The sequence below is a fragment of the Somniosus microcephalus genome, chromosome 2 (assembly GCF_052327205.1).
Source record: "Somniosus microcephalus isolate GS21.2 chromosome 2, FLI_Smic_1.0, whole genome shotgun sequence".
In the NCBI taxonomy this organism is placed as follows: domain Eukaryota; kingdom Metazoa; phylum Chordata; class Chondrichthyes; order Squaliformes; family Somniosidae; genus Somniosus; species Somniosus microcephalus.
Genome location: NC_140988.1, coordinates 216,417,167 through 216,444,811, shown reverse-complemented (window position 1 = coordinate 216,444,811; position 27,645 = coordinate 216,417,167). Strand labels below are relative to the sequence as shown.

Here is a 27,645-nt window from a genome sequence, read left to right as displayed (position 1 = left end):
AGGAACTGTGTAGATACCTTTTATTTCCAGTTATATAAATGATTTGTAAATAGGCAGAAGAGAAATGTTACTTAAAAAAATTGACAAATTATGTGTTATGTAAAATTGAATGCAAGTACACAGTTTAATGGATTGGCACATGGCAGATTTAGTTCAATAAAAGAAAAAGAAAAACTTGCATTTACATAGCGCCTTTCACGACCTCAAGTAGTCCCAAAGTGCTTTACAGCCAATGAAATAATTTTGAAGTGTAGTCACTGTTGTAACGTATAAAATGCGGCAGGTAATTTGCACACAGCAAGTTCCCACACACAGCAATGTGACAACGACCAGATAATCTGTTTTAGTGATGTTAGTTTAGGGATAAATATTGGCCAGGACACGGAGAAGAAATACAGACAAATATTACGTCATACATTTTTGCGAAGTAGACCAGTCAAAGAAGTATACACTAAACAACAAGATTGTTGCCAGAATGGTGGAAGAGAGCAAGGGATGTAGATACATGAATATTCAAAATGTGGTATTGTAGGTATTAGAAAAGGTGGAATTCTGAGTTTCAAACATAGGGGCACTGAATACAAAAACAAGGAGGTGACATTGGTTAGCCCATTCAGTATTAGGCATTTCCTTATAGGAAGAATAGTACAGCAAATATTTATTAAAATACCAAGAATTAGAGGTTATAGTAGAAGAAAGGCCCTTAAAAATTGGGGCCCTTTCAGAGGAACTCAGAAGTTTAAAGGATAATGCAGGCTTTCAAAAGTATGAAAGGTTTTGAGAGATTAGTGATAGATTGATGAACAAATTAGAAACAAGGGGCAACATTTCAGGATTATCACTAGATGAGAAAGAAAGCTAGAAGAAATGTTGGAAGGTTAATAGAACATTGAATACTTGATCACAATTGGCTGTTGTGCCATAGACTATTGGGTAAATTTTGCAAGATCCACTCCTATGGGATTAGAGTATAGAGTTGAACAGCTAGCACCAGCACAAGCACACTGGAGCTCCTTCTGTTCACTAATTTCTACAATTCAAGGAGGTGGCATAGTACTGACCAAAATAACCAGGATGTCAATAGGTTCATTCTCTGGTCTGTGCTAAGCAAATAAACCTCAGACAGGACAGCTTGTGAGGACACTAAAATTATCCTCAGTTTCCCTTAACTAGGGAGGGCAAGGAAAAAAAACTCATTGCCACATTATCCAGTAATCCCTGATGGAAAATGCAAGTATGCAGACAGAACTGCAATTAACTGTGCAGCCTTCCACAATTAATAAATGTGCCAAAATTTACTGTTTAAGCGTACACATGAAGAAATCACACCATAGAATGCTTTGTTCAGAAGAGGAGGGAAGAAAATAAAGGGATTGAAGAAACAAAACACGAACAATGTACAGCATGTCGACAGATCACTTGTGCAGAACGTCATTGTACTGAAAATGCCACTCGACTCTTCTACCACTTCAAACAGTAAAGGTTTGCTAAATGTTTTTTCCATGAAGACAAATCACCCAAATCTGACAGTTCTATCAGGGCCACTATTTTCAGCTTGGCATACATTAAACCTGGGTGTTGCGGTACGATATCTCATCACCCAATGCAACTTTCCCTCTCCCACTTTACTGTTCATTCAGTGGTGCATCTCATCCTCCAAGTGTCCAAGGTGTTCTTAATTTTAAAAATTTCAAATAGAGTAGACATAAAAAATATTTTAGACTTTTCCTTAATACAAATGGCTAATGACAAAATAAGGTAACGGTCAATGAGAGATCTGTGGTAGCAGAAGAACTAATCATTTAAACTCATTCTGAAATGAAAATGTTTAAATTAAGGATAATCTATTTCCTTCCTTTGGTCTGCTGAGACTAGTTTTGAACTTTCAAACCACAAAAATAATTTTTTTTTTTTTTTTTTTTAAAAACATTAAGATATTGGTGGCGCAAAATTCGGATCCTTGGCGTCCGTTTTTTGGCCGTTACGAGTGCCCTTTGAGCTCCAAAATGGTGGCCGCGCTGCTGTGGGGCCATATCGGTGAGGCTGTTGGCGCGCATGCAATGAACGTCCACTGGAAGTATGCTGAGCAGACAGATCATGATGTCAATCAGCGTGCAACGCTGATTTGACACTAGCGCTGCCATTTTGGAGCTCAACGCTTCAGCTAATGCTCTCTTAAGCTTACACAGCTGAACATGTGTTCAGCAGCAGGAAGGACCCCCCCACCAGCACTATTTAAAGGAATCATCAACTACTTACACGTTAGTTGCTGGTTCATTTCTTCTGGCTGTTGCTACGATTCTACAACTGTTTGATGCTTTCTATAGTTGTTTCAAGTTGCAAAAATCTACAGCGAGTGGTGTGGCAGGTGCTGAAGGACTTGTTCCTGACTTCAAGGCTTCTACACAACCCAGTTGTTACCAAACATGGGTGCACTAGTAGGAATTTCCCATGAACTACAGCGTGACTTGGAGAATGAACAGAGCAGGTCAAGTTGCTGGAAGGAGGAGGAGGGGAAGGAGGGCTCTCAGCAGGAGGCCATATCTGCCCAGGGTGTTCAGCGAGCAATTCTCCTACCTAAACCTCAGCAGGGAACAATGTGAGAGACGGTTGCACTTCAGTAAGAAGGTCCATATTGAAATCTGCCACCTGTTGCAGCCACAACTGCAATCTCAGAGCAGGGAAAGGACCGCATTGCCAGTGGCTGTGAAAATGACCGTGACAATGAACTTTTATGCGTCTGGCTTCTTCCAAGCTGGAGTTGGAGATATTTGTAACATCTCAGTTTGTTGTCCACTGTTGTATGAGGGAGGTCATTGAGACTCTCTATTCACAGGGAGCTAACTGCATTTCATTCTCTCTTGCCAGAAAGCAGCAGGTGGAGTGAGCACACGGCTTCGCTAGGATTGCAGGCTTTCCCTAGTGCAGGGTGCCATTGACTATAGCATATCGCTTTGCGGACGTCGCATGCCAACTCTGTCACGTACCGGAACTGAAAGGGATTCCACTCCCTCAGTGTCCGGCTGGTATGTGACCATAGGCAGCGAATCATGTAGGTCAATGTAGTTATCCTGGCAGCGGTCATAATGCCTTCATTCTGCGGCAGTCCGCTGTGCCATCTGCATTTGAGTCACCACAGCAAACAAAAGGGTGGCGACAAGGGTTATCCCCTTGTGCATTCCCTTAGTGGCTGTCTTCAGTGTGCCTTTGCCTGTCCTAGTCCTCCTATGAAGCGCTGCCCCAGTGGCTGCAGCGTGGCTGATGGAAGGCTGCTGACTTTCACTGGAGGAGACAGCAGGTGGCTTTGGAGGACGATCTCAAGCAGCTCTGGGCCTAGAAGGCCCAGCTGCAGACTGTACCATCTTGGCATGGGCAGCAGCCATCTGGGCTGGCTGGCTGACAGGCAACAGCAAGGGCACTAGTGGAGTGGCAGGGGTGGGAGGACAAATGCGGTCATCCTGAGAGAACAGCAGGTTCGTGCTCCATGGAGCCATTGCCACTCCTCCAAGGCGGCGCCTCAGCAATCCTAGTAATCCATTGGAGGACAGATTGCTGGACTGCAGTGACACCCTGCAAGTCCCTTTGAACACTGTAATCCACAGCCATGGACGCAGCAGTCTGAGCTTGCATGGCAGAAAGCTGACCTTGTATGACAGCGGTCTGACCTTCTACTGCAACACTCGCATTGGTGGCCGCTGCTTGTGTTGCAATGGAAGCTGAGACATCGGATATCAAACACTGCATCATGGTTGGGTCCACAAGTGTGCTAATGGAGTTGGCTACCACTTCCATGCTGGAAAGGATGGGCTCCAAACTCTGCGCAAAGCACTGTGCCAAGTTGGTGCTGGACTCCTCCATGCTCCTTGACCTTGCACGCAGACTTTCTGGCAGGCTTCCTAATGCACCAAGCATTTCATTGTGCATACCCATCAGCTTTCTTCTGTAGGTTGCCCCAAGGAAGTGCTCATACTACAGCAGAACTCGCATGCGACCTAACTATCCTTGTCCCCTGCTCTGGCTGCAGGCCACTTGTGCCTGGTGTCTCACTACGTGCAGATCCCGCCTCTATGCTATCCTCTAAATTATGCAGTGTCAGTATCTGAGCTGGTGGCGGCAAGTGTTAAATCGAGTGACGGTGCATCTTCATCACTGTCTTCTTGCTCTTCCAACATAGCCTGGCCGGGTTGCAGTTCTTGGGTATCTGAATGGAGAAAGGCACAAGGGTAAGGTTATGGTGTGGGGAGGAGTGGAAAGTAAGAAGTGCATGCTTCTGGAGCTTGTAACTCAGAAGATACGGTGGGATGAGGGGAAAGTGGGATGTGAGAAGGTGGATTAGATATGAGGATACGGTCATCTTCGATGGTTTCAGTCCCGCCGCTAGCCACAGCCTCAGCAATGGCTGTTCCAATAATGGTCAGCACTGGGGGGGGGGGGGGCGGGTGCGTGGTTAAGACATGCAGGTGCGCCTGACCCCCCTCCAGTTATTATCTTCTACCTCTGGTCGTGTGCCACCTTGTCCTGCAAGTGAGAAGTATGTCAGTGACTGTCGTGCAATCTATTTGGGTGATTTAGGTCTTGGTTGAATAGCTGGCAGTGTGTGCAAGCAGTGAGATGTGGGTGTGAGGCTTGCAGCAGTGCTAAGTGTGTGAGGGTGCGGTGAAGCTCTGAAGGTTACGTAGGAGTCCTGATTGATAGAGATTGTTGGTCGGTGAGTGATTGGGCTGTGGTGCATTGAGCAGTGACTGAGGCTAGTGGTGCAGTTGGTAGGATATGACATTTGAAGATGCATTCACTGACCTTGACCACATAAGTGTGAGGTCATTGATCTCTTACGACACTGCATTCAGGTCCTCGGGGCTTGACTCCTGGCATTGATCTCCATGGATATATGCTCCCACTGTCTTCTGAGCGTGTATCTGGAGGGCCTCTTGGCCCCCTGTGGATACAGGGCAACTCTCCTCCTATCTACCTCCTCCACCAAGGTTTCCAGTGCAGCGTCAGAAAACCTTGGAGCCCGCTCTCTCCCATGTTGTGCCATTCTTCACTGTTTCCAAAGTCAGATTCATTTCCTGAATGACTTCCAGCACCTGCTCCAGCCACAGTGCACCTCCCCTTTAAGTGGTGCAGGCTAGCTTTAACTGGTGCTAGCCTCTCACAATTTTTGGCCCCCAGCTGGTGCGCACAGCCAATCAACAGCGCAGTTAGTGCTGGCTGTACGCCAAAATCATTGAAATGAGCAGGCAGCACAAACTTGGCGTGCTGCCTGTATTACATTGAACAGGCGCGGGTTAATCGCACATCGCGATCCCCGTCCCGGTTTTCGGGGGGGTATTGAATTTAGCCCCCATGTCTTTAGAAAATGCAATGTATGTATACTTATTGTGAAAATGAAATGCTGTCATAGAAACATAGAAATTTACGGCACAGAAGGAGGCCATTCGGCCTACTGTCTGTGTGCTGGCTAGTTAGTGTAAAGCAATAATCAACAAGGCAAACCGGGTGCTGGAATGCATCTGTAGAGCATGGGATTACAAGCCAGAACAAATTAAATACACTCAGTCAAATCTATGATAGCCACAGCTATATAGCACGAAAGAAATCAGTGTTCAAACTGGTCAGTAGACCTGTAAAATTTACATCTTCAGCAGACAGACTACATTTTACACACAGACTAGCAATTGTGCTTTGATTTAGAAAATAAGTCTTTTAGTGGATTGTTGCAGCCTCGATAGAATAGAGTAAGCTAAGAAGGCAGGTAAGTGGAAACCAAAGGTGAAGCGATTCACTCTCTACAAACTTTTCACATAATCCTTCATAAACATTTTTTATTCTAAAAAATTGAGGAAGCAGTGTAAAAACAGCTGAACATCAACTAATTCCAGTGTACGAGTGGTTTTTACTGTATTAAAGTTAAAATTGCAGTTTTAAAAAAATCCTTGGCGGTGGAGTTTTATGACCCTATAGTTAATGTACATAATCTTAGCTACAATTTTCTGAAATGTAACTTCTAAAAATAGTGAGCCATTAATCCCACAGTCATGTAAATTTAAATGATAGCCCACCTAAAGCACTTCAGAAACAGTTATAGTTCTCGGAAATTATTCTACATTAGGTCACAAAATGTTTCACAGAGCTGCAAGCAAAGATGATGGGATGTAGTTTTATATTATTGCTAATGTTCTCTCATCCCGGAGTTCCCCGATGTCTTAGTGAGTAAATGCACTGCCTGTTATTCTGAGCCATGCATAACAGAAGGTCCCAGGTTCAAGTCGCAGTATGTGGTGAATTAGCTGATCCCATCCAAGGCATCAATAGGAACAGTATAACTGTACCTCAGCAACAATCAATATTCACAGGAGGAAAAAATTGTAAAAGGGCAAGTTTTTAAAAAGAAAATCTCCATAGCATGCTGCAGTTAAGGCAACATCAAAAGGCCAAAATAGAATCTATTATCATTTAAAAAATTTTAAACAGCAAATCTTTAAATTTTAAATCAAAGGGAGATGAGGAGAATTTTTATTAAGCAGCAAGTTGTTTCTGGAATGCACTGCCTGAAAAGGTGGGACCAGGTTCAATAGGAACTTTCAAAAGGGAATTGGATAAATACTTGAAGGGGGAAAATGTAGGGCTTTAAGGAAAGAGCAGAGAGTGGGACTACTTGGATAGCTCCTGGAAGTCAGATAGACTCTACAGATATGCCCCTACCTATGACTGTGACCTCCTCAAAAATTTCAATGAGATTAGTCAGACATGACCTACCCTTCACAAATCCATGCTGAATCTCTTTGATCAGCTTATTGTTGTCCAAGTGCTGTCACTCTGACCCCGATGATAAGATTCCATTAATTTCCCCACAATTATGTTAAACTGACGGGTCTGTAGTTACCAGTTTTCTCCCTCCCTCTTAAGTGACATTTATCATTTTCAAATGCAAAGACAGACACCATTCCCAAATCAAGAGAACTTTGGAAAATTATGACTAATGCACCTGTAATTTCCTCACCTATTTCTTTTAATATTCTGGGGTGGAAACCATCAGGTCCTGGAGATTTGTGTATCTTAAGTCTCATTATTTTCTTATTACCATTTTTTACATTCATATTAAATCCACCAAGTTCCTCCCCTTGGCTTATTTTTAGGTTCCCTTGTACCGCTGGTATTTTGTCCTCCACTGTGAAAACAGATACAAAGTACTCAATTTTACAAGTCTGCCATTTCTTTATTGTCCATTTTTGTCTCACCTGCATCTGTCTTTATTGGGCCCACATTCCCCTTTACAATTCTTTTTCTCTTCATATTTATTTAAAAAATCTTTGCTGTTAGCTTTGATATCACTTTCAAGTTTTTGCACCTCTTTGTACCCCTTTGTTGCCTTTTATAGCTCTCCATGTCGGGTGGATTTCCACTTTTCCTTGCACTGTGTGTAAGCCTTTTCTTTTAGTTTACTACTGTATCTTAGCTTGATACTTGGTTAATTTGTTAACCATGGTTGCTTAACTACTTAAATGGAGCCTTTGCCTTTTAGTGGTCTGTACTGGTTTTGTATCGTATCAAATACTACTTTGAATACTTCCCACTGATGTAGGTTTACCCATCAACAGTTCAGCCCAGTTTACTGCGGTCAATTCATTTCTCATCCCATCAAAGTTTGCCGTATTTAAATTTAAAACCTTGGTTTATGACTCTTCCTTCTCCCTCTCAAACCTATCAAATTTGAAGTATTACAAAATATTTACAGCATGGAAACAGGCCATTTGGCCCAACAGGTCCATGCCGGTGTTTATGCTTCACACGAGCTTCCTCCCACCCCTCTTCATCTAACCCCATCAACATATCTTTCTCCCTCATGTGCTCATCTAGCTTTCCCTTGAATGCATCTATACTATTTGCCTCAACTATTCCCTGTGGTAGCAAGTTTTCATATTCTAACCACTCTCTGGATAAAGAAGTTTCTTCTGAATTCCCAAATGGATTTATTAGTGACTACCTTATAGTTATGCCCCTAGTTCTAGTCTTGCCCGCAAGTGTAAACATTCACCCCCCCCCAAAGAGATATCTGCGCTCCTGTAATTCTGCCCTCGAGGATCCCCGATTATAATTGCTCAAACTTTGGTGGCCGTGCCTTCTGTTGCCTAGGTCCTAAGCTCTGGAATTCCCTGCCTAAACCTGTCCGCCTCGCTACCTCTCTTTCCTCCTTTAAGACGCTCGTTAAAACCTACCTCTTTGACCAAGCTTTTGGTCACCTGCTCTAATTTATCCTTATGTGGATCGGTGTCAATTTTTTTGTCTTAAAATACTCCTGTGCAGCGCCTTCGGACGTTTTACTATGTTAAAGGCGCTGTATAAATACAAGTTGTTGTTGTTGTTGTCTACCCTATCAAACCCTTTCATAATCTTGAAGACCTGTGTCAGGTCACCCCATAGTCTTAGCGAAAAGAGCCCCAGCCTGTTCAATCTTTCCTGATAGGTATAACCTCAGTTCTGGTATCATTCTAGTAAATCTTTTTTGCATCTTCTCCAGTGCCTCTTATCCTTTTTATAATAAGGCGGCCAGAACTGTTCACAGTACTTCAAGTGTGGTCTAATCAAGGTTCTATACAAGTATAGGAACAGGAGTAAGCCATTCAGCCCCTCAAGCCTGTTCTGCCAGGCAATGAGATCATGGCTGATCTGCGGCCTAACTCCATATAGCCGCCTTTGCCCCATATCCCTTAATACCTTTGGTTAACAAAAATCTATCAATTTCAGATTTAAAATTAACAATTGATCTAGCATCAGTTGCCATTTGCAAAAGAGAGTTCCAAACTTCTACCACCCTGTGTTTCCTAATTTCACTCCTGAAAGGTCTGGCGCTGATTTTTAGACTCGGCCCCCTGGTCCTAGACTCCACAGCCAGTGTAAATAGTTTCTTTCTATCTACCCTATTTGTTATCCTGAATATCTTGAAAACGTTGATCAAATCACCCCTTAACCGTCTAAATTCTAGGGAATACAACCCTAGTTTGTGTAATTTCTCCTCGTAATTTAACCCTTGGAGTCCGGGTTTCATTCTGGTAAACCTACGCTGTACTCCCTCCAAGGCCAATATATCCTTCCTACAGTGTGGTGCCCAGAACTGCTCACAGTACTCCAATGTGGTCTAACCAGGTCTTTATATAGCTGCAGCATAACTTCTACCCCCTTGTATTCTAGTCCTCTAGATATGAAGGCCAGCCATTAGCATTTTTGATTATTTTCTGCACCTGTTCTTGACATTTTAATGATCTATGTACCTGGACCTCAAGTCGCTTTGGACCTTCAGCTTTTCACCATTTAGGAAGTACCCTGTTCAATCCTTTTTAGGTCCAAAGTGGATGACCTCACATTTGCCTACATTAAAATCCATTTGCCACAGTTTTGCCCATTCACTTAATCTATCAATATCCCTTTGTAATTTTAATGCATTAATCTACACTGTCTACAATGCCGCCTATCTTTGTGCCATCGGCAAATTTGGATATGTGGCTTTCTACCCCATCATCTAAGTCGTTAATAAATATGGTGAACAGTTGAGGCCCCAACACAGATCCCTGCAGGACACCACCAGTCACATCCTGCCAATTAGAGTATCTGCCCATTGTCCCTAATGACTAAGTAGGGATAATGGGCAGCTGTAAGTTTAACATAACTTCTGTTTTTCAATTCTATCCCTCTAGAAATGAACCTCAGTGCTTTGTTTGCATTTTTACGGCCTTATAAACCTTCATCGCTACTTTTAGTAATTCAATCATATTATAGTCACTATTTGCAAGATGTTCCTTTACTGACAGATTGTTAACTAATTCTGGTTCATTACTCATCACTAAATAACTGTCCCAAATACATTGTAGAAATTCATTGCTTTTATTACTTGAGCTGTTCTGCTTCTTGTCTGTGAAATTTTAAATCTCCCATTATATTGTTTTTGCTATATGTTTCACTGAGCTCCATATTTATACATCCCCACTACATCACTATTAGCTCTGTAGAAACTCCTATCCAAGTCTTGTATCCTTTGCTGTTTCTTAACTCTACCCGTACTATTTTCATTGCCTGCTCACCCTTACTGAAATCCCTTCTTTCTACTGCTGTAATTGTATATTTTAGCAATATTGCTACTCGACTCCTTTCCCAATTTTTCTGTAATGGCTACTGCCATCATACCCTTTAAGCTGAATTTGTACTTCCACTTATTTTAGATCTTATGCTATGTGCATTTGTGTACAGAACTCTTAACTGGATAACTGTCCCCACCCTGGCCATATGTCCTGCTGGTCTTTTTCTCACACTTTTTGACTTACTGTGTGGATTTTCCCCTTCCAACCCTCACCATAATAGAACAATCATACATGGACTCTAGATGACTTGGTGTATTGAATGATCTTTCCTTGCTCTGGATATTTATGTTCTTAGAATTTCTGAATAGATAAACAAAGTCAGAATGCCATACTTTTTCACAAATACGATTGATATTCTAAAAAATCCACCGGGAAATGCATTACTTTGAATTTTACACAAAAATTATGTTTATTCTACAAAACTATAAAATAATTTAGAAACACTTCTTACGAAGTGCAGATTAAGGTTTATTATATTACAGTACACTCAGGTTAATGTATTTAACAGAGAAAGCTAGATTTGATCTCAACATATTTCTGTTGATTTCAGATTTGCAACTGCTGGCACAGCATGTTAGTATGGGAAAATAGAAGAGGAAGAAAATATTATAGAAAGTATGAGTAGGGGAAAGGGGTAATGTCACTGTAGGCAAAAAAAATCAGATTACTCCATTTTGCAGTTAAACTGAAATAGTTAAAAAAGGAGTGGCATGGAGTATTGGAGCATTAACATTCGGTACCATGGAGCAGGAGGCCACACATTCAATCCCCACTCCATTCTGTTCCTAATCTCAGCTCTTTTGTTTTCTATGTTTTTGTATGATGAAACTTACCTGGAACTAACATAATAGTGCAAAGGATCTCTATCAGAATTGAGTACACAGAAATAAAAGTTAATAGATGTTTAAACTCCCTTAGTGCAAGATTAAAACTGATCTATACCTACTTGGCTTCTATGTCAGATCTTAAGTATACAGTAAAAGCTGCCATATCATCATGAGGACTTCGTCGTCTAATCTTCCTTAACTGCTCCAGGTCACTGTAGGCAAAGTGAGAAAGTCAGATGTTTATTAAAAAGAATTACTATGGACAGTTTTGCAGTACAGCATGTTGAAACTACACCACTTGGTGCCATGGAGGAGTGAGATTTGAGCCTGGGCCTAAAGCCTGAAACTCTGCTGAGTGGCAGAAAATGGCCAAAAATAAAAATGACACATCACCTTTGGCTGTGTTACATGCTGACAGCAGACCACAGCATTAGCAATGTGCACTAGGGTGTTTCACTTTACTTTACTTTACAAAGAACAGGCCAAATATATAAACAGTGCTCACTCAGTCCAAAGATGTGCGGGTTAGGTTGATTGGCTATGATAAATTGACCCTTAGTGTTAGGGGGATTAAAATGTGTGGGGTTACGGAGATAGGGTGGGATATGTGTTGGTGAAGTGGTTACGGGGATCGGGTGGGATATGTGTCGGTGCAGGCTCGATGGGCCGAAATGGCCTCTATCTGCACTGTGGGGTTTCTGTGTGATTTCTGTGTGTGAAAAGAAAGGTTCCCATGATACAGAATTTCACGTTATCAGAGTCCTTTTAGAACAAGAAACAGGAAGCTCTTTTTTACCCGGCACCGACGGGACCAGCGTGGTGCCGGTTTATCAAAAAGTCTGCATTACAGAGAGGTATAGTAAAAGGTACGAGAGCCCCGTACACAGCAATAGATCCAGGTTTCCCTGTTGCTTAGCAACAGGTGCAGGAACTCCGGTTACACAGCCACAGATCCAGGAACGGCCACTAATATGAAGTAAAACTTACCTGAACCTACTCCTGAATTTTGCCGGTTAACAGAGATTTCCGGTTATTTAGGTGCCGGTAAATCGAGAGTTTCCTGTATTAGCATCCATAATGGCTGGCTGAATCTATGGACCATCCCGAGTTAATTCATATCCCCATGTTCTCAATTTAGTTCTCATTAATGAGATCTTTGTACAGCTGAATTCACAAATCAGGTTCTAATTTATATGCTGCAATTTCTCTTCACAAAAAAGGATAATTAACCAGAATGTACATAATCAGTATATTTGGATTATCTTTTATGTTCTAAAATTTTGCATCACTTAAAAAAAAATCACATCTTAATTTCTTAGCAATACTGTTGCATACCTGGGTTTTACACAGAACTCATTCAGTGCTCGCATGCCAGTAATGAAATTATTTTGAGTGTATGTTGACCCATATTCTCTTTTCTTCAAAATAGCTTTAACTGAAAAACATTGGGGAAGAGAATTAGCATTCAAACAATGAATTGAACACACACACACATTTTCTCTAATGCTGCTGATGAAACAGAACCACACGTTATCCCTTGTACACTTAGGCCTAGAAATTCAGTATAGCCACGTTCGGGGCGCTACAGTCGGGCGGCCGCTAAAGTTTGTGCCCGGCGCAAGTTCGCGCCACCTACGCCGATATTCAGTCGCATCGCCCCAAGAGGTTGCTGCTGCGCTAAAACAGGCGATGCACGACTATCATTAGGCGCTAAGCCGGCGGTCCGGTGCGATACCCCCGAGGGCGGGCGCAGCGCAGGTGCGGCGAGTTGCTGATTGACGGCAGACACTCTGGCACCGGTCAGCTCTTAAAGGGGGAGGGTGGACTTGTCTGGCTGCCATGCCCTGCGCACTGCAGCCCTGAAGCAAGGCCTGACCAATGCTGGTTCATCAGTTCTACGCCCTGGACCATGGGGAAGCCCGCTATTCTTCCAAATCCCATTGTACGCTCTTGCTGCTTGTCCAGGGTCATGGGGAAGGAGATGTACTGACGTCTCCTTCTGAAAAGGGCATTGTTCACTTGTCGGATGCAACAATGTACCGCGAACTGGGAGATGTTGGCAATGTCCCCAGTAGCGGATTGGAAGGAGCCGGTGGCATAGAAGTTGAGAGCCACCATCACCTTCACTGCCACCGACAGAGACGTCCTGCTCCTCAGCTGTGGCTGCAGATCTCTGCGAAGCAGGTGGCAGATCTCAGTGACCACCTCCCTTCTGAATCGCAGCCTCCGAACACACTGCTCCTCAGACATGTTCAGATATGAGAACTGCTGGCGGTATACCCTGGGTGGGTAAGGCCTCCTGTGCCGATACCTGTTGGCCCTTCTCCGTCTGGCCATGACTGGCACTCTCTCACGGCGTCTCTGATCCCTTTGAATGCAATGCAGAAAGCCAACGTTTCCACCCATTGTAGCCCCCATTACAGTATATGTGGCGACTCAAGGCTATGGCACTGAAAGTGAAATCCAAGTGCAAAGCTCTGGCCTGAAGCCAGAAGTACCTGTGCGAGCGCTGAGTCAAAGCAGAAAGCTCTCTGCCTTTGTCTCTCACACAGAAGGATTGGCACAAAATGGCTGTCACTTATAATGCAGGAGGAGTCCCCTTTAAATAGCGCCCCCCGCACCCCGCAGCGACTGGGAACCGTTCCCCTCTACCAGTCGCTGGGGGCGCCAGGCGCAAAGAAGGGCGGCGCCACTGAAGTTCCGGTTTGGGGCGCACAAAGGGCGTTGCACGATGAAATGACGTCAGGATCTGCGCGCGCAGCTGAGCGCGCGCAAACACTTTGCGCCGACGCTAAATCTCTAGTGAAATTGGGGAGAGGCGCAGATCGCGCTGCGCCCGGCCGCTAGCCGCCTATCGCCCAACATCTCCTCCTCCTAAGGCGCTACCGGCTGGCGCAAGCAACTGAATTTCTAGGCCTTAGTGTCTTGGAAACACTGGACTCTTATAAATATGGTTATAGTGCAAAATGCTGCCATAATTTTTAAGAGATTAGATTATTGCATTTTACATTAGTATAACCTATCACACATCCGTAACTATAAATCGGATATCACCATCTGTCAACAAGGATCCTTAAAACCGGAGAACCTATGTTCACTAATAGATCTTGTTATATTACATATCTTGCATCAATGCAAAGTATTTTTGATCTCAGTGACACAGAACATGCAGTGTAGCCCAAGAGTGAAGTCATCAGAATCAAATTCTGGCAAGCGGACTTGAAGAGCTGGTCTCATCCTCTTGGATATGCAGTCTATTCTTTCAGCAGAGTAGCTTCTTGGGGTTAGCAGCTACAGATAGTCTCCCAGGCCAGTCCAAAGTTGTTACTCATAATGCAATCAATGGAACCCATGATGTATATGGCTCCTGCCAGTCAGTGATATCAACAGTATGACTGAATATCTGAGCTTTAGACAGGACTCATTTCAGCACCCACACACCAGTGACTAAGTTATTTTGAATGTAAGTGGACCCATAATTTCCAAAACTTGAACAACCTGCAGACAAGAAGATCTAACATGGTGTGGATCTTGAGGAAAAAAAACTTTGCTTTTTAAAAATATCAAGGCAAAATTATATATTTGCATAAACAATGGGGAAGAGCAAAAAAAAAGCCTTGCATTTTACAGCTTGTACTGAATTTCAAGATTCTGTCTAGTAAGCATTCACATCATCGCAGCAGCTAATCCGTGTTCCACTGTAGTCTCAGAGGCTCATTGCACGAAGAACAAGTCAAAATTATTAGCTTTTATTTTGTTTCTTCTACATTTTGGTACAGCTTACTATATTTAACACTGTCTTGCTTTTTTTTTAAAAAAAGAGCTAAATACACACCTCTAGTCATTGCAGCTCAGAAACACAATCATTTGTGAATTAAGCTTCATTTAATTCTAAAATAATTTCATCCAAATATTTTCATATCGTGCATATTTGTTGAGATCTACTGTATGACCGTGAATAAAAATTCAATTGTCAAAGGCCTCTGGATTTGTAGGAAGATAATCCCCAATACATATTCATTCATTCACAGGGTTAAAACCACTCGCTCATTCTCTAATTACCAAGTACTACAGGCTAGAAATTACTGTTGTAAACGTTATCAGATCCTCGCTTTGTTCTTTTAATGGAAGCATTAGGCAGTTTACTTTAATTAACTATGTTAAAATCAGAGAATTTTGATACATGCATGTTAAGCATTCATATATCACTGACAATACTTCACATACTGTTCAAATGTTTAAATAATCTTTATAATATTTGTGTCTTATTCTCTTCTTTGATCAGTTCAAAGCTTCCAGTGTCTGTTCTCCTACCAGATTGGTTATTTTTTGTTTAATAGCTTACTTCACCACATTCCACAAAAAGGTTCACTTTCTGAATTTTCTAATTCATCAATCACTCTACAAAAATCAAGACACAGATGCCATGATAGCAGCCAACTCAACTAAGCCTCAGGCCTGAACTCTCACCAGAAGACATAGCTGCCATAACAGTTGTTCACCCAACCAGGGGAGGGTCTAAACTAATTCAGCAGGGGGTTGGGCACTAAATATAGTATTAAAAAGTAGAAACAAGTTGCACAGAGGACAAGAAGAGGCATTTAAACTTAGAAATAAATACAGAATTAGGTGGCATCATAGAAAATACAAAAAGGTCTAAGTTAGAGTGGGAATGCATGTGTGTAAATGCACGAAGTGTGGTCAATAAGGTTGGTGAGCCACAGGCACAAATAGCCAGTAACCAGTATCTGTTGACGCATAGTGTGATTTTAAACAGGGTGCTTTTAAAGAGAGTGTTAAAGTTGGAAATTTGGAGAGAGTGGGAAATCAGAGCAGAGGTGGAAGGAGGTGCTGCTTTATAAAAACATAAGAAATAGGAGCAGGAGTAGGCCATTCAGCCCTTCGAGTCTGCTCCACCATTCAATGAGATCATGGCTGATCTTCTGCCTCAACTCCATTCTCCAGCCCTATCGCCATATCCCTTGATGCCCTTACTAGTCAGAAATCTATCGACTTCTGTTTTGAATATACCCAATGACTGAAAGCCCTCTGGGGTAGAGAATTCCAAAGATTCACCACCCTCTGCGTGAAGAAATTTCTTCTCATCTCAGTCTTGAATGGCCTACCCTTTATCCTGAGGCTGCGGCCCCTGGATCGAGACTCCCCAGCTAAGGGAAACATTCTCCCAGCATCCACCCTATCAAGCCCTGTAATAATTTTGTATGCTTCAATGAGATCCCCTCTCAATTCTTCTGAATTCAAGAGAATACAGGCCTAGTTTAACTCAATCTCTTCTCATACGACAGTCCCGCCATCCCAGGAATCAATCTTGTGAACATTCGTTGCACTCCCTCTATGGCAAGTACATTCTTCCTTAGGTAAGGAGACCAAAATTGTACACCGTACTCCAGGTGTGGTCTCACCAAGGCCATATATAATTGGAGTAAGACTTCTTTACTCCTGTACTCAAATCCTCTTGTAATGAAGGCCAGCATGCCATTTGCCTTCCTAATGGCTTGCTGCACCTGCACATTCATTTTCAGTGACTCATGTACAAGGACACCCAGGTCCCTTTGAGCATTTGCAGTCCCCAATCTTTCACCATTTAGGAAATACTCTGCCTTTCTGTTTTTTCCACCAAAGTGGATAACTTCACATTTATCCACATTATATTCCATCTGCCATGTTCTCGCCCACTCACTGAGCCTGTCGAGATCCCCTTGAAGCCTCTTCACAACTGACACTGCCACCTACCTTTGTATCATCAGCAAATTTGGAAATGTTACAGTTAGTCCCCTCATCCAAATCATTGATATAGATTGTGAATAGCTGGGGCCCAAGCACCGATCCTTGCGGTATCCCACTAGTCACAGCCTGCCATCCTGAAAAAGACCCGTTTATCCCTACTCTTTGTTTTCTGTCTGTTAACCAATTCTCAATCCATGCTAGTATATTACCCCCAATTCCACGTGCCCTAATTTTGTTCACCAACCTCTTGTGTGGGACCTTATCGAATGCCTTCTGAAAATCCAGATACACCACATCTATCGGTTCCCCTTTGTCTACTCCACTAGTTACATCCTCAAAGAACTCCAACAGGTTTGTCAAACAGGATTTCCCTTTCATAAATCCATGTTGACTATGCCCAATCTTACTATTAGTTTCTAAGTGCCCAGTTATTGCATTCTTTACAATAGATTCCTGCATTTTCCCAACTACTGATGTGAGGCTAACATGTCTGTAGTTCCCCGTTTTCTCTCTCCCTCCTTTCTTAAATAGCGGGGTTACATTTGCTATCCTCCAATCTGCAGGAACCGTTCCAGAATCTATAGAATTTTGGAAGATGACAACCAATACGTCCACTATCCCAATGGCCACCTCTTTCAAAACCCTAGGATGTAGGTCATCCGGTCCTTGGGATTTATCGGCTTTTAGTCCCATTAATTTTGCTAGTACTGTTTTTTTACTAATAATAATTTCTTTAAGTTCCCCATTCTCGCCACACCCTTGGTTTTCTCGTATTTCTGGGAGGTTTTTTCTGTCTTCCTCCGTGAAGACAGAAACAAAGTATTTATTTAATTTCTCTGCCATTTCCTCATTCCCTATTATAAATTCTCCCGTCTGACTGTAAAGGACCTACATTTACCTTCACCAGTCTTTTCCTTTTCACATACCTATAGAAGCTTTTACAATCTGTTTTTATATTTTTCGCTAGTTTGTGCTCATATTCCATTTTCCCTTTCTTTATCAGTTCTTGGTCCCCCTTTGCTGATTTCTAAAAAGATCCCAATCCTCAGGCTGACTGCTTTTTCTGGCAACTTTATAAGCTTCCTCCTTTGATTTAATACTAGCTTTAATTTCTCGTTAGCCATGGTTGGACCACTTTTCCTTTTGGGTTTATATGCCCTAGAGGAATATATGTTTGTTGCAAATTATGCATTATTTCCTTGAATGTTAGCCATTGTATGTCCACCTTCATACCTTTTAGTGTAGTCTCCCAATCTACCACAGCCAACTTGTCCCTCATACCCTTGTAGTTTCCTCTGTTTAGATTGAAGACCTTAGTTTCAGATTGGACTACATCACTCTCAAACATAGAAACATAGAAGATAGGAGCAGAAGGCCATTCGGCCCCTCGAGCCTGCGCCGCCATTTAATGAGATCATGGCTGATCATCCAAATTCAGTACCCTGTCCCTGCTTTCTCCCCATATCCCTTGAGCCTTAAGAAATATATCTAACTCCTTCTTGAATATATTTAATGAATTGGCCTCAACTGCCTTCTGTGGTAGAGAATTGCACAGATTCACCACTCTGGGTGAAGAAATTCCTCCTCATCTCTGTCCTAAATGGCTTACCCCTTATCTTTAGGCGGTGACCCCTGGTTCTGGACTCCCCCGCCATCGGGAACATCCTTCCTGCATCTAGTCTGTCTAGTCTGGTTATAATTTTATAAGTTTCAATGAGATCCCCTCTCATTCTTCTAAACTCCAGTGAATATAAGCCCAATCGACCCAATCTCTCCTCATATGTCATTCCTGCCATCCCAGGTATCAGTCTGGTGAATCTTCGCTGCACTCCCTCCATGGCAAGAACATCCCTCCTCAGATAAGGTGACCAAAACTGCTCACAATACTCAAAGTTGTGGTCTCACCAAGGCCCTGTACAACTGCAGCAAGACTTCCTTGCTCCTGTACTCGAATCCTCTCGCTATAAAGGCCAACATACCATTTGCCTTCTTAACCGCCTGCTGCACCTGCATGCTTACTTTCAGCGACTGGTGCACAAGGACATCCAGGTCTCGTTGCACTTCCCCTTCTCCCAATCTATTGCCGTTCAGATAATAATCTGCCTTCCTATTTTTGCCACCAAAGTGGATAACCTCGCATTTATCCACATTATACTGCATCTGCCCAATCACCCAACCTGTCCAAATCATACTGGAGTTTCTCTGCATCCTCCTTCATGTAAAATTCAATCATATTATGGTCACTTGTCCCTAAAGACCCCTTTACCACAAGATTATTGATTAGCCCTTTCTCATTACACAATACCAGATCCAGAATAGCCTGTTCCCTGGTTGGCTCCTCCACATACTGATCCAGGAAACCATCTCGTATGCATTCCAAGAATTCGTCCTCCACACCATTAGTGGTAATTTGATTTGCCTATACTGTGCCCTACATTACCACTACTGTTTGGTGGCCTATACACAACTCCCACCAATGTTTTCCGCCCTTTGCTGTTTCTTAGCTCCATCCAAACCGATTCCAGTTCAACATCACGATCTGCCGAGCCAAGATCTTTTATCTCTACCTTACCGATCTCATTACTTATTAACAGCGCTACGCCACCTCCTTTTCCTTTTTGTCTGTCCTTCTGAAATGTTGAGTACCCTGGAACATTCTGTTCCCAGCTTTGGTTACCCTGCAACCATGTCTCTGTATTGGCAATTACATCATACCCATTTACTTCTATTAGTGCCATTAATTCATCCACCTTGTTGCGAATGCTACGTGCATTGATAAAGTGCCTTCAACTTTTGCCTATTTAATATTTTTCTGCACTTTGACCCTCTTTACTGTTGGCCTTTGTTTCTGCTCCCTACTAGTTTTGCTGACTACTTTTCTAACTTGCATTTCCAGCTTTGTTTCTCTCCGTTCTGGGCCCACACTTAGGCACCCAGCCCCCTGACAAACTAGTTTAAATCCTTCCCAACAACACTAGCAAACCCCCGTGAGGATATTGGTCCCAGTTCTGCCGAGGTGTAATCCGTCCAGCTTGTAGAGGTCCCACCTTCCCCAGAATTGGTCCCAATGCCTCAGGAATTTAAATCCCTCCCTCCTACACCATCGCTCCAGTCATGTATTCATCTGGTCTATTCTATTTCTGCTCTGGTTAGCACGTGGCACTGGGAGTAATCCTGAGATTACTACCTTTGAGGTCCTGCTTTTTAATTTATTTCCTAGTTCCCTATATTCTGCTTGCAGGACCTCGTCCCTCTTTCTACCCATGTCGTTGGTACCGATATGGACCACGACCTCTGGCTGTTCACCCTCCCCCTTCAGAATGTCCTGCAGCCGCTCAGCGAGATCCTTGACCCTGGCACCAGGGAGGCAACATACCATCCTGGAGTCACAAAAACGTCCATCTGTTCCCCTTACGATAGAATCCCCTATCACTATTGCTCTCCCACTCTTTTTTCCTCCCCTCCTGTGCAGCTGAGCCACTCGTAGTGCCACGGACTTGGCTCTTGCTGCATTCCCCTGAGAAACCATCTCCCCCAGCAGTATCAAAAACAGAAAATCTGTTGGAGGGAGATGGACCCAGGGGACTCCTGCACTACCTTCCTAGTTCTTTTACTCTGTCTGGTGGTCACCCATTCCCTTTCTGCCTGTGCACTCTTTACCTGCGGTGTGGCCATCTCGTTAAACGTGCTATCCACGTAGATCTCAGCCTCGCAGATGCTCCACAGTGGCTCCAGCCGCAGCTCCAGCTCCAAAACGCTTTTTGTCTCCAATACTTGTGTATTACAGGTAAATATTTAATTTAATCTACCTATAACTTAAATTTAGTAATTAGTTAAATCAAACTATAAGCTAAGTTAATTAAATACATAAACTATAATTAATTAATTAATTAAAGAATCAAGGTTATATAGGGATGGCAGTGCAGGTGGTGTGCCGCAACTGTAGCATGTGGGAGTTTGTGGACAGCATCGCGGACGGCCATGTTTGCAGTAAGTGTCTGCATCTCGAGGAACTTCAGCTCAGTTGTCGAGTTGGAATCCGAGGTGCAGACATTATAGGGCATCAGGGAGGGAGAAAGTTACCTGATTCAGGAGGCAGTCACACCCCATAGGTTAGGTCGTGGTTCAGGTCTGGTTAGAAGTCAGGCACAGGAGAGTGTGACTACATCTCAGGTATTTAAGGGGACCCCAGGTGCAATGCAGGAGGAGCCTTGGCCTTTGCCCTTAACTAACTAGTTTGAGGTGCTTGTTGCCTGTTTGGATGAGGGCAGAGTGGAAGAGCAAACTGACCATGGCACAGGAGGCCATTCAAGTTGGCGGGGGGGGGGGGGTGGCGGTGGGGGAGTGAAAAGAAAAGAAATGTGGTAGAAATCTAAAGAGAAAAGTCAAGGCAATAGAGCAGTGTAGTGATTTGGGTAAAGTTAAGCAGAGTGTGACAGGAAAGGACAGAGAGTTTAACAGTTAAAGTATATCAGCGTTAAGGTAAAAGCAGGGAATAACGGTAAAAATTTAAAATTAAAGGCTCTTTATCTGAATGCACAAAGCATTTGTAACAAGATAGACAAATTAGTGGCACAAATAGAAATGAATGGGTTTTATCTAATAGCCATTAGAGAGACGTGGTTGCAAGGCAACCAAGGTTGGGAACTAAATATTGCAGGGTACTTGATGCTTCAAAAAGACAGATAGAATAGAAAAGGAGGGCGAGGGGGTAGCCCTGATAATGAATGATAAGGTAAGGACAGTCGTGATAAAGGATCTTGGCTTGGAAGATCAGGAAGTAGAATCAGTATGAGTGGAGATAAGAAATAACAAGGGGCAGAAAACACTGCTGGAAGTAGTTTATAGGCCCTCTAACACTAGCTATACTGTTGGACAGAGTATTAATCAACAAATAATAGAAGCTTGTAACAAAGGTAATCTAATAATCATTGGGGACTTTAATCTTCATACAGATTGGGCAAATCAAATTGGCAAAGGTAGTCCGGAGGACGAGTTTATGGAATACATTCGAGACAGTTTCCTAGAACAATACGTTGTGGAACCAACCAGGAAATAGGCTATTTTAGATCCTGTATCGTGTAATGAGACAGAGTTAATAATGGCTTCTCTGGGGAAGAGTGATCATAATATGATCGAATTTCACAATGAGTTTGAGAGTGAAATACTTAAGCCTGAAACGAAAGTCTTATAAACTTAAATAAAGCTAATTATATAGGTATGAGGGGAGGGTTGGGTAAGGTAGATTGGGAAATTAGATTAAAAGATATGAGGGTAGATAAGTAGTGGCAAACATTTAAAGAAATATTCTAAAATTCTCAACGAACATACATTCCATTGAGAAATAAAGAATCCACCGAAAGGAAAGGTGATCCATCCTTGACTAAGTAAAGAAGTTAAGGATAGCATCAGATTAAAAGAAGAGGCGTATAATGTTGCAAAGAATAGTAGTAAGCCTGAGGATTGGGAGAGCTTTAGAAACCAGCAAAGGATGACCAAAATATTGATAAAAAGGGAGAGACTAGAACAGTATATCTAATGTTAGGGGGCCTACAAACTAGCAAGAAATATGAAAACAGATTGTAAGAGCTTTTACTAGTATGTAAAAAGGAAGAGGGTAGCAAAAGTAAGCATTGGTCCCTTAGTGGCAGAGACAGGTGAAATTATAATAGGGAATAAGGAAATGGCAGAGATTTTAAACAAATATTTTGTATCTGTCTTCACAGTAGAAGACACAAAAAACATACCAAAAATAGTGGGGAACCAAGGGGTTGTGGGAACCAATGAGGGTGAGGAACTTAAAGTAATTTAGATCAGTAGAGAAAAACTACTGGAGAAACTATGGAGACTAAAAGCCAACAAATCCCTTGGACCAGGCGGCCTACATCCCAGGATTCTAAAAGAGGTGGCTGCAGAGATAGTGGATGCACTGGTTGCGATCTTCCAAAATTCCTGAGATTCTAGAACGGTCCCAGCGGATTGGAAGGGAGCCAATGTAACCCAGCTATTCAAAAAAGGAGGGAGAGAACAAACAGGGAACTACAGGTCAATTAGCCTGACATCAGTTGCTGGAATCCATTATTAAGGAAGTGGTAACAGGGCATTTAACAAATAATATTAGACAGAGTCAACATGGTTTTATGAAATGGAAATCCTGTTTAACAAATTTATTAGAGTTTATTGAGGATGTAATTAACAAGGTAGATAAAGGGAAACCAGTGGATGTAGTATATTTGAATTTCCAAACGTCATTCAATAAGGTGCCACATAAAAGGTTACTATGCAAGGTAAGGGCTCATGGGGTTGGGGGTAATATATTAGCATGGATAGAGGATTGGTTAACGGACAGAAAACAGAGTAGGGATAAACAGGTCATTTTCATGTTGGCAAGCTGTAACTAGTGGAGTGCTGCAAGGATCAGTGCTTGGGCCTCAGCAATGACTTAGATGAAGGGACCGAGTGCAATGTATCCAAGTTTGCTGACGATACAAGGATATGTGGGAAAGTAAGCTGTGAGGAGGACATAAAGAGCCTGCAAAAGGATATAGACAGGTTAAGTCAGTGGGCAATAAGGTGGCAGGCAGATGGAGTATAATGTGAGGTTATTCACTTTGGTAGGTAGAAAAACAGAATGGGGTATTTTAGTGCCCCCGTGGCCGATTTTCCCAACTAGCGCCCCGAGGGGGAGGAGGGGTGCTACTGGAAGTGCCCCGTGTCGCTCTTGGGACGCTGCGAGCGGTACTGCAGACCTTCCTCCCCTTATTAAAGGGGAGGGGCCTGGCGCAGTAAGTCCCGGCGCCCAGGGATCGGGAGTGCCGGCAAACGAGCCCGGCACTCGAGAGGTGTGCTGGGCTCACAGAGAGCAGCCGGCACCCCACTGGGGGGTGGCTTCACGGGGGCCGGGGACAGGTGCTGGCAGGCGGCCAGCAACAAAAATGGCTGCTCACCACATCCCCTTTAACTAGCAGGTAGGCGCCCCTGACCCCGGCGGACATAGCGTCTGGCGGTAATTCGGGGGCGCTACCTAATATTACAGCCGGGGCGCGAGCGGAGCGCTGTGCATGGCGATGACATCATCGCCGGTGGCACACCGCCAACGGTTAGCGCCGCCACTAACCTCCCGCTGAATTTCGCGGGAGGCATTAGTGGCGCCGCGCCCAGGTGCTTGTTGATTTGCACCCCATTTGCACCCTCACGGGGAGGTGCAAATCAACCGAATTTAGCCCCCAATATTTTTTTTTTTTTTTTTAAATGGTGAGAAGCTATTAAATGTTGGTATAACAACAGAAAATGCTTGAAATACTCAGCAGGCCAGGCAGCATCTGTGGAGAGAGAAACAGAGTTAACGTTTCCGGTCTGGGACCCTTCATCGGAACTGGAAAAAGCTGGAGATGTAACAGATATTGAGCAGGTGCAGAGACAGCAGGGGTGGTGGGGGGGTGGTTAGGAGGGGAGGAAGGAATTGAAAGAACATCCTGTACTTTTGTAAGAGGCAGGAAAGATAAAATGTTGCAAATGGGAGTGGCAAAAATCATACAGCTTGAAAAATGGGGGCAAGGATAATTATCTGAAATTGTTGAACGCGATGTTGAGTCCGGCAGGCTGTAAAGTGCCTAATCAAAAGATGAGGTGCTGTTCCTTGAGCTTCATTGGAACAATGTAATAGGCCGAGGACCGAGAGATCAGAGCGGGAGTGAAGTGGTGAATTAAAGTCACAGGCGACCGAAAGCTCAGGGTCACCGTTACGGACTGAACGGAGGTGTTCCGCAAAGCAGTCGCCCAATCTGCGTTTGGTCTCCCCAATGTAGAGACGACCGCATCGTGAGCGGCGAATGCTTTGCGGAACACCTCCGTTCAGTCCGTAAGTGTGACCCTGAGCTTCCGGTCGCCTCTCACTTTAATTAACCGCTTCACTCCCACTCTGATCTCTGTCCTCGGCCTATTACATTGTTCCAATGAAGCTCAATGTAAGCTCGAGGAACAGCACCTCATCTTTCGATTAGGCACTTTAGAGTCTGCCGGACTCAACATCGAGTTCAACAATTTCAGATAATTATCCCTGCCCCCATTTTTCATGCTGTATGATTTTTGCCACTCCCATTTGCAACATTTTATCTTTCCTGCCTCTTACAAAAGTACAGGATGTTCTTTCAATTCCTTCCTCCCCTCCTAACACCTCCCCCCCCCCCCCCCGCTGTCTCTGCACCTGCTCAATATCGGTTACATCTCCAGCTTTTTCCAGTTCTGATGAAGGGTCCCAGACCCGAAACGTTAACTCTGTTTCTCTCTCCACGGATGCTGCCTGGCCTGCTGAGTGTTTCAAGCATTTTCTGTTGTTATTTCAGATTTCCAGCATCCGCAGTATTTTGCTATCGTATTAAATGTTGGCGTTCAGAGATTTAGGTGTCCTCGTACAGGAACACAGACTTAGCAGGCAGGTACAGCAAGCAATTAAGGCGGCGAATGGCATGTTGGGCTTTATTGCAAGGGTGTTGGGCTTTATTGCAAGGGTGTTGGAGTACAAGAGTAAGGAACTCTTGCTACAATTGTACAGGGGTTTGAGGAGACCACACCTGGAGTACTGTGCACAGTTTTGGTCTCCTTATCGGAGGAAGGATATACTTGCCTTACAGGCGGTACAACGACGGTTCACTAGATTGATTCCTGGGATGAGAGGGCTGTCCTATGAGGAGAGTGAGTAGATTGGGCCTATTCTCTCTGGAGTTTAGAAGAAAGTAAGGTGATCTCAATGATGCATATGATTCTGAGGGGATTGACAGGGTAGATGCTGAGAGGTTGTATCCTGTGGCTGGAGAGTCTAGAACTAGGGGGCACAGTCTCAGGATAAGAGGTTGGCCATTTAAGACTGAGGAGGAATTTCTTCACTCAAAGGACTGTAAATCTTTGGAATTCTCTACCCCAAAGGGAAGTGGATACTGAATCGTTGAGTATATTCAAGGCTGAGATAGAGATAGATATAGATTTTTGCATTCTAGGGGAATCAAGGGATATGGAGATTGGGCGGGAAAGTGGAGTTAAGGTCAAAAACCAGCCATGATCTTAGTGAATGGCAGGACAGGCTCAAGCGGCTGTATGGCCTACTCCTGCTCCTAATTCTTATGCTCTTAGCCAAGGGGGAATATGATGTAGTGGTGATAACGGAGACCTGGCTTAAACAAGGGGAGGATTGGATGCTTAATATTCCTGGGTACAAGGTATTCAGGAAAGTTATGGAAAGAAAAGAGGGGTAACAGTTTTGATTGAGGAAAATATTACAGTGCTAGAAAGAGAGAATGTCCTTGAGTGGTGAAGATACAATAGAGGAGCTATTATGCTACATAGAATCATAAAATGGTTACAGCACAGAAGGAGACCATTCGGCCCATCGAGTCCATGACGGCTCTCTGCAAGAGCACTTCAGCTAGTCCCACTCCCCCACCCTTTCCCCGTAGCCCTGCAATTTTTTTTCCTTCAGGTACTTATCCAATTCCCTTTTGGAAGCCGTGATTGAGTCTGCCTCCACCACCCTTTCAGGCAGTGCATTCCAGATCCTAACCACTCGCTGAGTAAAAAAGTTTTTCCTCATGGCGCCTTTGGTTCTTCTGCCAATGGGAACAGTTGCTCTCTGTCTAGACCACTCATGATTTTGAACACCTCTATCAAATCTCTCAGCCTTCTCTGCTCCAAGGAGAATAACCCCAGCTTCTCCAGTCCATCTATGTAACTGAAGTCCCTCATCCCTGGAACCATTCTTGTAAATATTTTCTGCACCCTCTTTAAGGCCTTCACATCCTTCCTAAAGTGCAGTGCCCAGAATTGGACACAATACTCCAGTTGAGGCCAAACCAGTGTTTTATAAAGGTTCATCAACTTCTTTGCTTTTGTACTCCGCGCCTCTATCCATGAAGCCCAGGATCCCATGTGCTTTTTTAACCGTTTTCTCAACCTGCCCTGCCACCTTCAACGATTTGTACACATATACCCCCAGGTCTCTGTTCATGCACCCACTTTAGAATTGTACCCTTTAGTTTATATTGCCTCTCCTCGTTCTTCCTACCAAAATGTATCACTTCGCATTTTTCTGCATTAAATTTTATCTGCCACATGTCCGCCTATTCCACCAGCCTGTCTATGTCTTCTTGAAGTCTATCACTATACTTCCAAGTTTTGTGTCATCTGCAAATGTTGAAATTGTGCCCTGTACACCAAAGTCCAAGTCATTAACGTATCGATCAAGAAAAGCAGTGGTCCTAGTACCAACCCCTGGGGAACACCACTGTATACATTATTTCAGTCCAAAAAACAACCGTTCACCACTACTCTCTGTTTCCTGTCAATTAGCCAATTTCGCATCCATGCTGTCACTGTCCCTTTTATTCCATGGGCTTCAACTTTGCTGACAAGCCTATTATGTGGCACTTTATCAAATGCCTTTTGGAAGTCCATGTACACCACATCAACCCTCTCTGTTACCTCATCAAAAAACTCAATCTAGTTAAACACGATTTACCTTTAACAAATCCATGCTGGCTTTCCTTAATTAATCCATACTTGTCCAAGTGACTCTTAATTTTCTTCCGGATTATCGTTTCTAAAAGCTTCCCCATTACAGAGGTTAAACTGACTGGCCTGTAGTTGCTGGGTTCAAACCTCACACCCTTTTTTGAACAAGGGTGTAACATTTACAATTATCCAGTCCTCTGGCACCAGCCCTGTATCCAAGGAGGATTGAAACATTATGGCCAGTACCTCTGCAATTTCCACCTTTACTTCCCTCAGCATCCTAGGATGCATCCCATCCGGTCCTGATGACTTATCTACTTTAACTACTGCCAGCTTTTCTAGTAACTCCTCTATCAATTTTATTCCATCTAGTGTCTCAGCTACCTCCTCTTTCACTATGACACCTCTCAGTAATACTTGGTGTATTACTG

General features: G+C 43.4%; 1 protein-coding gene across 8 annotated transcripts in view; it reads right to left on the bottom strand.

The window, feature by feature from the left end:
• slc30a9 (solute carrier family 30 member 9) overlaps positions 1-27,645 on the bottom strand; it is a 181,666-nt gene that overhangs the window by 127,856 nt on the left and 26,165 nt on the right. For all 8 annotated transcript variants that reach the window (XR_015073915.1, XR_015073921.1, XM_085969322.1 and 5 more), the window contains 2 exons: positions 12,299-12,398; positions 11,083-11,175 (listed from right to left, as the gene is read on the bottom strand). Coding sequence is in view for 6 of the 8 variants with exons in the window: in XM_085969322.1 (XP_085825448.1) it covers positions 11,083-11,175; positions 12,299-12,398 (193 nt within the window). In the remaining 2 variants the exon portion in view is untranslated. The remainder of the gene's footprint in view (positions 1-11,082; positions 11,176-12,298; positions 12,399-27,645) is intronic.